The 11427-nt window shown below is 36.5% G+C and overlaps 1 protein-coding gene across 1 annotated transcript in view; it reads right to left on the bottom strand.

Moving 5' to 3' along the window:
* Positions 1-11427, bottom strand: part of ATAD2B (ATPase family AAA domain containing 2B) — a 173536-nt gene that overhangs the window by 101765 nt on the left and 60344 nt on the right. The window contains exons 9-12 of the mRNA XM_004696060.3: positions 8357-8455; positions 7298-7409; positions 3813-3928; positions 1684-1858 (exon numbers count right to left, since the gene is read on the bottom strand). Of these exons, the coding sequence (XP_004696117.1) occupies positions 1684-1858; positions 3813-3928; positions 7298-7409; positions 8357-8455 (502 nt within the window). The remainder of the gene's footprint in view (positions 1-1683; positions 1859-3812; positions 3929-7297; positions 7410-8356; positions 8456-11427) is intronic.

Here is an 11427-nt window from a genome sequence, read left to right as displayed (position 1 = left end):
GTGGAGAGCAAATGTTTTAAGAATGATGAGGGCAATGAATGTACAAATGTGCTTTACACAATTGATGTATGTATGGATTGTGATAAGAGTTGTGTGAGCCCCTAATAAAGCAAAATAAAATAAAATCCCTAAATTCAGGTGGGATATATTCAAGGTCGTACTTTGGTTTCTCTAGATTTGTTTTAATTTTCTTCAGCTTCAATTTGAACCTGCACATGTGCAACTGACGATCTATTCCAATATTGGCCCCTGACCTTGTTTTTGGCTGATAATGTTGAGCTTTTCCATTGACTCTTTCCACAGATGTAGTCTATTTGATTCCTGTGTATTTCAATTAGTAACTTCTATGTGTATAGTCACTGTTATGCTGTTGAAAAGGATATTTGCAAGGTATGAGTCATTGCTTTTGTACAAATCTAGCATGTGATCTGCAGCATTATTTCTATCACTATGGTAATGCGATGGGTAGCTAACCATGGTCAGGAGTTCGACACCACCAGCCACTCCAAAGGAGAAAGATGGGGCATACTGAGCGCATGTTTGATCAATTTCAGATTGCAGAAGTTGGCTAAAAATCTTGAATTTCCTCATCTTTGGCATAAGTGGCATTTGAATAATAAGCATATTAACTGGTGTTCCTTATAAGTATAGGTATATCATCCTATGTGTTACGGTAGCCTAGAGAAACAAATTCATGGGCACTCAAGATCTTATATACAAGAACAATTGTATATTGAGAAAACATCCAGCCCAGTCCAGATCAATTCCATAAGTCCGATATTAGCCCATATGTCCGATACCAATCTAGAAAGTCCTCTTCAGACTCATGAAACACTATGCAATGACACTGAGTACAGGAAGATCACAGGCCAGTGGGTGGGAAATCTTGTGGATCCAGTGGCGTTCTAAGCATCTCAGGGCTGGCAGGGGTTCTCCACGTGGTTCCTTCAGCTCCGAAACTCTGACTACTTCAGGGTAGCTTCACGTGGCTTCTCCTCAGAAATGTCTCGCAGGAAGTGAGTCTGTGCCACACCTCCAATGAGTTATGCATCTCTTTGCCCTCCAATAAAACTGCGACATATTGACAGGCTAAATAATACCCGTTCACTCTTAAGTGCCTCTCAAATTGACAACAGATTATGTAACTACCACACACTGGCAGTGTCGTACTCAGAATAAATCTTTGAAATGTTCTTTTGTGACAATGAATGTGTTCCCATTCCTCTTCAATTTGTCATTCCCAACACAGCAGACCAGGTAATTTTCTGATTCAAATCAGTCAATACTAGGCCCTCTTGAAGGTGTCAAGTAAGCACTGAGTTGTAAACCACAAAGGTCAGTGGTTCAAACCTATCTGCTCCTCCACAAGAGAAAGATGAGGCTGGCTACTCCCATAAAGATTTATAGACTTGGTAACCCTGGATAGGGTTGCTATGACTCAAAAAGGATAATTAATCTTTATGCCCGAGGTATCGACCTTTGTGCATTCCCAATTTCCTAGATTTATACTTCATACATTCCACATTCTGAAAATTAATGGATTTTTGCAGTCATTTCTTCTCATTTTGTACCATACCACATGAGCAAATGACTGCATCCATGTCATGAATAAAGATGGCCTGAAAACTAAACATAATAAGCATTCTAACAAAGTTTTTTCTAGAATTACCTGTTATTTCTTACCTGATCAAAAAGAAGTCTAAGTTGTCTTTCAGATTCACCAACCCACTTGCTCAAACAGTCTGCTCCTTTTCGCATAAAAAAAGCCACTTTTTTGTCTCCTTGACTACATTCATTCGCTAATGCTCTGGCCACCAAGGTTTTACCTGTGCCAGGAGGGCCATAAAATAAACAGCCCCTGGGTAATGACAGAATCACAAACAGTAAATTAATGTTAGTACAATCAGTGATAATAACCAACATCAAATAATGTCCCTCCCATATAATTTTGTGCTCATGTATATTATAATTACTAACATTGATAAATCTTTTTGCAACATAGAGACAATAATTGCACTTTTCTGATTCCCCACAGGATATTCTCAAAGCACTAAGTTTGGTGGGCAAGATGTAGTTCAAAAAGGGCTCAGAGTAATTTAGCAATATCTAACAAAATTATGAGTCCTCTTTGCAATTTCAGAGGCCTGGTGGCCTAGTAGGTTATGCACTGAGATGCTAACCATAGAGCAGTTCAAACCCACCAGCAAAGTACCAACACTCTACTCTTATAGAGAGTTACAGTCTCAGAAACCCATAGGGACCATCCTACTCTGTTCGATAGGGTCACTATGAATCTGAACCAACTCATAAGCAGTAGGCTTTGGGCATGCATTATATATAGATATCCTCCCCCGAATGTAGATATCTATTTAAAAGAATATTCAAAAACACCTGATCTTCTAATGATAAAAACTGTAAAAATCTAAATGATAAATTATATATATCTATAAATAAAAGATAGTGAGAAACACTACACTAACACAATAAAACATTAATAAGGTGTCTTAAAGAATAATGCTTTATTGAGGGAGGTTATTTTGGATATATTACAGAATGAAAAACAAAACATTACATAATTGTATAAACTAATTTATATTAAAGTAAAATATTTGAATATTTTATTATTTAATAAAATTTAATTTTTAATATTTTAAGTATTTATTACTATTTTTAAATACATGAAAGAAATGTTTAACAACAACAAAATACCATGCAAAATAACACACAAAAACAAAACAACAACAACAACAAAAATACCATGCAAAACCTTTCATCCCTAAGTACCTTAGGTGGGATTTGAGGAGATATGTCATAATATATAGCACACATTCTATTTTAAAGTTTTCCCAAGGCTGTAACACCTGAATCACTTTTTAAAAGGTTAATAATAATTTTGGAATTCAAGTTATATCATATAAAAAAACATTGAATTGCAACTTTGATTTTTAAAATCCAAGATAGACTCACAGACCACCTTTTAAATCTGCTTCGAGAAAGTAGATGACTCTTTACTAATAGTTTCCATATTCTTAAACAGGGTTGAGTAGATTAGGATCAACTCTGAACAAAAAGTTCTTCCTCAATGAAAAGTCTATTTATCCATTTAAATTTAGACTGATATATATATCTTCAAAATAATCTACCCAACTTCATTTAAAATAATCACTCAATCTTTTGGGACAGTTCAGTAGCTACCAACTTAATGATTTATCAAGTTTATTAGCTTGTTTCAAAACACCTCATTATCACAAAGAAACACTTCAATGAATTTGTGCTTCTAAGACTCAATGGCATAGAGCAAATCTGATGTTATTAGAAATTCAATTTCAGAAAAATCCCTTTGGCCACACCCAGTTGTACATTCATTCACTAACTCACTGCCATTGAGTTCATTCCAACTCACAGCAACCCGGCAGGATGGGATAGAAGCACCCTAAGGGTTTCTGAGACTACATCTTTAGTAGAAAGCCTCATCTTTCTCCCACCGATCAGCTAATGGGTTTCAAACCACTGCACTTGTGATTAGCCGCCCACTGAATGACCCAGTATGCCACCAGGGCTTCTTAGTTGCACATTCAAGGCCTATATAAAGAAGCTCATCTTGTACTTGATTCATAAATCCTGAATGATAAATTTGAAGAATACACTTAGTTCTACCACCTGTAAACTTCAATTAATAAAATTGTATTCTTATTTCTCTCTGCTAAAGTCATCAATTAAATTCACACCAAATATTTAGATTTATCAAAATTTCTTAATAGGAATTTGAAAAGTTCTAAATAATTTTTAAAGCCACGTAAGTCATTACTTACCTTGGAGGCTGGATTTTAAACTTTTCAAAAATTTCTGGGTATAATAGTGGAAATACTACCATTTCTTTAAGTGCATGGATATGATGGCTCAATCCACCTATGCTATCAAACCGCACCTTGGAAAGAAGAGCAAAAGTTTATTACAGAAAAGGCTTATATGTGATATAGATTTTTTAACATTGAAGATTCAGAAATACTCGCATGGTTTCAACAGGACCTCCTACCTATTTAAATGCCATTCAAAAGACCATGCATTAGAGTCTATCATCGTCCCCAAGTGAGCAAAATTGTTTTGTAGGCGGGGACAGACTTCCAGTGGTTTGTGGCTCTGCAAAGCTCAGCTTTCCCCAACAAAATTATCTCCAATATACTCTAATAAACCTCTAGTTAGACAGAAATCAAATTTTTATCCTTGGCACTGTGGCAATATGCAAAGAAATTTACTCATCAACACTGATCTCTGTTTGTATATCTATTCTCGTCTTCTTACTTCTTATAAATGTTAATTTTTTTAAAAAATCAGAGAAACAATGACCTAATTGGAGAAGTAACAAAGATTACTACGACCACTCAAAATAGTTTAAATAGTTAAAAGACTACTTAAAGAAAAACTGTCTAGAAAGCTATAGTCAAAAAGGCAATGGTTCAAACCCAACAGCTGTTCTAGTGCTAACTTGAGCTCTTACTTTAAAAACTTCATTAAAAATGTGCTGAAAAACTAGACTTACTATACACGAGTATATACAGTATATATTTTTTATTTATTTAGGATTTGACTGAAACATAGGAACAATTGTGAGGAGGGCAAAAACTGGCCATTGTTCCATTCCACTGTATAAATAATCACTACGAGTCAAAACTGACTTGGTGACCCCTAACAACAACAGTCTAAGGCAGCGTTTCCCAGGTCACCTAAGATCATTGGAAAACACATAAATATTTCATAATATATAATTACATATTGTTTTGTGATTAATCACTATGCTTTAATTATGTTTAATCATGTTCAATTTGTAACGATGAAAATACATCCTGCATATCAGATATCACGATTCATAACAGCAGGAAAATTATAGTTATGAAATAGCAACGAAAATAATCTTCTGGTTGGGGGTCACCACAACATGAGGAACTGTATTAAAGGGTCGCAGTGTTAGGAAGGTGGAGAACCTGTGGTCTAAGGAGTCCTAATAGCACAGTAGTGAAGTGTTCAGTCAGCTGTTAATCAAAACTTCAGCGGTTCCACAGGAGGAAAATGTGACCCTCTGCTTCCAGAAAGATGACAGCAGTGGAAACCCTGTGGGGCCGTTCTATTCTGAGTCAGAATCAACTTGACAGTGAAGGTTTTGTTTTGCATGTTTTATTCCTAGATAATGTCCTATATACATTTGAGAAGAAAGATCTACTTGGTTTATTCATAGTGTTGATCAAGGCCTCCACACTTCCTAATTGATCTTCTGTCAAGATGTTCTATTTATTAATGAAAATGGGGTATTGAAATGTCCAACTACTATTGTAGAATAATTTTTCCCTTCAATTTTGTCAATGTTTGCTTCATGTACAAGGATTCTTCAAAAACTTTGTTAAAAAAATCAAATGGTAAAAGTAACTCAACTATCCATTGACAGTGAAAGGTACAAATTGAGGTATATACTTGCAGTGACCTATTCAGTTATAAAAAGCTCAGCACTGATACACATGCTACAGCATAGATAAACCTCAAAGACATGATGTTCATGGTCAAAAATGACATGAATCCTCTCATGTCATAGAGCCAGGATTTGAAATTCATAGAGATAGAAAGCAAATTGGAGGGAGGAAAATATAAAGTACAATTTTTTAACAAGTACCAAGTGTTTTTAGGAGGTGATGAAAGTTTTGAAACAACAGAGGTTGGCAAATGTGCACACGCATGATATCTAGAATTTCACCTCAATTAAGAATATAAAGCTTGTCTCTTTTTTCATACTACATACTTTCCCTGGGTACTAGTATCCAGTTTCCATTAATAACCGCAACCATCATTATATTGGTGACCCAAGTCTGAGTTTCTGGTCTAGATATGTCTCCTTAAGGCCATATCTAAACACAAGTTATTTCTACTTTATGTTTTTGTTTTATTAATAATTTTATTGGGACCTCTTACAGCTATTATCACAATCCATAATTCAATGAGATCAAGTATAGTTGTACAATTACTGCCACCATCAGTTTCAAAACATTTTCTTTCTTCTTGAATTCTGATATCATCACAGCTCCCTTTTCTCCCCTCCTGCCACCACCCTTATTTCTCTTTCGATGTACCACCTACACTTGAAAACATGTCCACAACTAATCTTCTCATCTCAATTCTTACCCTTCCTCTTCTATTTCCAACCTTAGAGAATAAGCTGCTGTCAATTCTAACTCAAGGAAACCCCGTGTATGTCAGAGGAAATGATGGTCCATTGAGCTGTCAATGGCTGACTTCAGAAGCAGATAGTCTCTTCTTCCAAGGTACTTCGAATCGAGGTGGGCGCAAGCCTCTAAACATTTGATCCGCAGCTGAGAACGTTAACCACTGGCACTTTAGGACAGGAACCATCTTGGCAATCCAGTTGGATCATCCACTCCTTAGTTTTGCTCTCTCCCTTACTTCTCAAAGTAAATGGATTCACCAAATTCTCTCAGGTTTGTTTCCTCAGTTGTTTGGAATCCATCTACTTCATTTCACCAATACCCTACTTTGGCCTATACCCGTTATTTGACATAAATTACAACGATATCCACAAGTCAGTCTACTTAATACCAGCCTTGCTTCTCCCATATCCATTAACAAACTACACCATGGTCAGAGTAACCTGGTCATGAAACTAAAGCAGTTTTAAGAAATAGCCTGTCGCTCATTACATCTTATGGCCTCCTTACTTTGGCTCACCATCTCAGTCCAACTTCCTATCATGCCAAACTCTCTATTGCAATAACCAAGAAATAAAGAGGGAACCGATTACATGGAACTGTGTGTGACCTCCTCCCTGGGGGACAGACAACCAAAAAGTGGATGAAGGGAGACGTCGGACAGGGCAAGATATGACAAAATACCCATTTATAAACTATCAAGGGCTCATGCGGGAGGGGGGAGCGGGGAGGGAGGGGAAAAATGAGGACCTAATGTCGGGGGTTTAAATGGAGAGAAAATGTTTTGAGAAACGATGTACAAATGCGCTTTACACAATTGATGTGTGTATGGATTGGGATAACAGTTGTATGAGCCCCTAATAAAATGTTAAAAAAGAAAAGAAAAAAAAAAATAACCAAGAAATGTAAAACAATAAAAACCTGACTAAAATTCACGTGATCAGTGCATCCTGGTGAAGTATGCTCAAATATCAAAACATTAATAATGAGCATATTTGAGGTTTGTACTTTTATCATGTGTAGCTTTCAGAACAACAAAAACAAACAAGCAAACAAAAAGCAACATCTAAATATTTTTCAAAACTTACTGATTTATCAATGTTCATTGGATCCACATCAGCTAAACTTGTGCCCACTTTCACTCGTTCTCGTAGAATGCCACTAGCTAGGTCTTCAGCTCTAAAGTTCATGGGTAAACACCTGAAAGTGATCAAAATCCAAATGAAAGCATTATAAGTTTCATATTTCAAAGTTAATATAAAGTTATATTTTTACACTTTCATTCTAATCTTCTCATAATGAAGAAAATAGTATCACAGAATTCCAATTGTAAACTTTCCACATCAGATTTTTTTCAACTGACTCAAAAAAGCCATCCATTAGAAAAAGCAAATAAGTTATCTACTTGCCCAAAGGGCCCAACCTACCCTAACTCAGAATATGTTTAACATATATAGTAGCCCAAACCATGGAACCATAAAATAGAAAGAGACCTACTATATTTATTAGAATATGTGGCATTTAAATAAACTTAAGTGTTATTATAATATTTCAATTTATCCTCACATAATACATGGATATGTCTACTAAAATTCTTTCCTCTTTTTTCTTTAAAAAAAAATACTCAGAGGGAGACAGTATGGGAATGGAGCATAACAGATCAGCAATCGGGGTAAAGCCAAGGACAGAGCCTCTGAGGAGCCCCAAGAATGGACTTCGGACCAGGAGGGGCAGCCTCTCAGGCCCAGGGGGGAGAGACCCATGGGGACCAGCAAACAGAACTGGACCTAACGAGGGTCTCTTTTCTTTTTTAATTTTCTTCCATCTTCTTCTCTTCCCTTTTTTTTCTTCAACCATAGGTTTGCTTATTGTTCGGACTAGGACACGGATGGGTTGTCTAGTTATATGGGTTGCACCATGGGAAGGAAACCCGAGGCGAAGGCAATGGGAGGAAGTAATAGAGGAGAAATTTCCAAAGTTTAAATCTCTTTCACAGTTACTACAGTGCAATACTCTAGTCTAAAATATTGGTATTGAATATCAATTTCAGCAAAACATTCAAATAGATAAGTATCTCATTTTTACAAATACTGTTATTTTCCCTACCATGGGGTGGCGGGAGAGAATACATTAACAATTTCACTAACCTATTTCTTGCTCTTGTCATGCTCTTAGATTTTCTTCTTTCAAAGCGCTCTTCATCAGAAGAAGTCGTGTCACTACTATGAATGGCATGCTTCTTTCTCCTATTTAAAGAGAGTAAAACCATTGAAGAGTGGAAGCCATTACATAGCAAATGGTTTTTTAAACTCCCTATCTTGTATCGATCAGAGCTTATCAGCTATAAAATGTTTTTGTGCTGTGGATGAGGCAGTAAAGCAAATAAAAACATCTATGCCTTCATATAATTAACATCTAATGAAGTATAAAGGTGACAAGTTCTACATAGGAAAACAAAGGGCTCGGGGAGGAGACGAGCGATGTAGCAACGATGAGAAATACAACTTTCCTCTAGTCCCTAAATTCTCCCCACCACCACCACCCCGCACTATTATGATCCCAATTCTACCTTACAAGTCTGGCTAGACCAGAGGGTGTACACTGGTACAGATAGGAATTGGAAACACAGGGAATCCAGGGTGGATGATACCTTCAGGACCAGTGGTATGAGTGGTGATACCGGGAGGGTGGAAGGAGAGTGGGTTGGAAAGGGGGAACCAATTACAAGAATCTACATGTGACCTCCTCCCTGAGGAACGGACAACAGAAAAGTGGGTGAAGGGAGACGTCGGACCAGGCAAGATATGACAAAATAAAAATTTATAAATTATCAAGGGTTCATGAGGGAGGAGGGAGTGGGGAGGGAGGGGAAAAAATGAGGACCTGATGCCAGGGGCTTAAGTGGAGAGGAAATGTTTTGAGAATGATGAGGGCAATGAATGCACAAATGTGCTTTACACAACTGATGTATGCATGGATTGTGATAAGAGTTGTATGAGCCCCTAATAAAAGAATTTTTTTTAAAAAGAAGAGCAGATACCAAGGGCTCCAATAGAAAGAAAATGTTTTGAAAATAATAATGGCAACAAATGTGCAGTTGATGTATGGATTGTTATAAGAGCTGTAAGAACCCCAATAAAATGATTTTTTTTTTAAGAAAAAGAAAAACAAAGGGAAAAGAATATAATTTTTCAGATAGTGTTAAGAGAAAGCAGTTAAATAAAAACAATATTATTTGCATCTAGTTTTAAGAAATATCTGTCATTGTTTATAAATAACCTTAGGGTCTTATTAGAAAATAAAGTTTTGGGTTTGTTTTTTTCTTTTACTGGACCCTTCTCAAAAGAATCAGATATCAGACATTTAAGAACTAAAGAAAAAATAACATTGGTTTGTATGTACCCTGTTTCCCCAAAAATAAGACAATGTCTTCTATTAATTTTTGCTCCCAAAGATGCGCTAGGCCCTATTTTCAGGGGATGTCTTGTTTTTCAATGAAGAAGAATACGGTACACATTTATTGTTTATTGTTTTATTAAAAGAGACCTCGCACTTCCTGTCTGCTCAGGCTGCGCTGCAGCCAACAGTGAGCTGAGTGGCAGTGCCCGCCACTACGGTCCAGAGTCCAAGTTACGGGAGCTTCCAGGGGCTTTATTTTCAGGGAGGTCTTATTTTCGGGGGTGATGACTTATATTTCAGCGAGAAGCAAAACTATAAGTAGGTCTTATTTTCGGGGGATGTCTTACTTTCAGGGAAACAGGGTAGATGAACCAGGGCTTTTGCTTACCATTTAAAACAATTCTCCCTTTTAAAAATTTTCTCTTTCAGAATATTTCAGGGGGGAAAACAAGCACAGAAATACTTTATAATCAAAACTACCATGGAATGAACACATCAAGTATCGGGATTTCTGATAAAGTCATTCCCACCAGAGAAATATTAATTGACAAATGCTAGATTATTAATCCCAGAAGCCTGGTGTTGCTGTCAGTCGCACATCAGACTGGTAATCACCTATCAGCTGCACCATGGGAAAAAGATAAATTGATTCAAAGGGTCATTTTTTAAATGGCCAGTATGGATATCAGAGACTCTCGAATGTACAGTAGCTAGAGCAAGTAGAAGAAACGATCAAGTAGAAGAGGCGGACAGAAAACTTCAACGGGGAATTCAAGAAGACAACCTAAAGTACTACCGTGAAATGTGCAAGACCAGTCATTAGAAAACCAAAGGGATGAACAGGCTCTTCCTAGTATAGCCTACTTTAAGGAACATCTGTCATTGTTTATAAGTAACTTCAGGGTCTTATTAGGAAAGAAAGTTGTTTTTTCTTTTCTTCTTTTCTCATCTCATCTTCCTCAAAAAAAAAAAAAAATCAAAGAAATTCTAGGCATTTATGAACTAAAAAAATTTCAAGCCTCAAATTGCAACATTATAAGATTCTACAGAAAAAATATTGAACAATGAAAGAAGCATCAAAAGAAGATGAAAAGACTACACAGAATCATTGTACCAAAAAGAATTAGTCAATGTACAACCATTTCACATGATCAAGAACTAAAAGCAAAGGAGGAAGAAATTCACAGAAGAAGTTCATATGGCATATGATCCTGAACTGAAAGCAAAAGAAGCTCAACGTGCACTGAACTCACTGGTCAAAAACAAGGCTCTAGGAATTAACACGATACTAAATGAAATGTTTCTACAAACTGTTGCAGTGCTGAGAAGAACCCAGTAGTCTATGCCAAGAAATGTGGAACAGCTACCTGACCAACTGACTGGAAGTGATCCGTATTTGCACCCATTCCAAAATGACCTCACAAAATGCAGAAATTTTCAAACAACATCAGTAATAGCACATGCAAGTAAAATTTTGCTGAAGATACTCCTAAATAAACCTAAATCAGTGAGAAAATATTTGCAGAAGAATGAAAATGAAGAAACAACCTCTCAAAATTTATGGTTTGTATCTAAAGCAGTGGTTAGAAGCAAAGTTATGCCAATAAATGCCTATTTTAAGAAAAAAATGTTTCAACTCAAAAGCATCAATTAACATAATAGAAAACAAGCCTTTAAGACAAGCGGCCACCTAGCTCGGAAACAACAAAGTCCACAGAGAAGAAAAGAAGCACACGAGCCTGTGTGAACACGAGGTGTTGCAGGGAACAGGCAGCAGACACCAAAGAACAAAAACCATCATTGTGTGACCACCTTCCAC

The sequence above is a fragment of the Echinops telfairi genome, unplaced genomic scaffold, assembly GCF_000313985.2.
Source record: "Echinops telfairi isolate 266 unplaced genomic scaffold, ASM31398v2 ScPeMD7_9;HRSCAF=40, whole genome shotgun sequence".
Lineage (NCBI taxonomy): Eukaryota > Metazoa > Chordata > Mammalia > Afrosoricida > Tenrecidae > Echinops > Echinops telfairi.
This window is presented reverse-complemented; position numbering and strand designations above follow the sequence as displayed.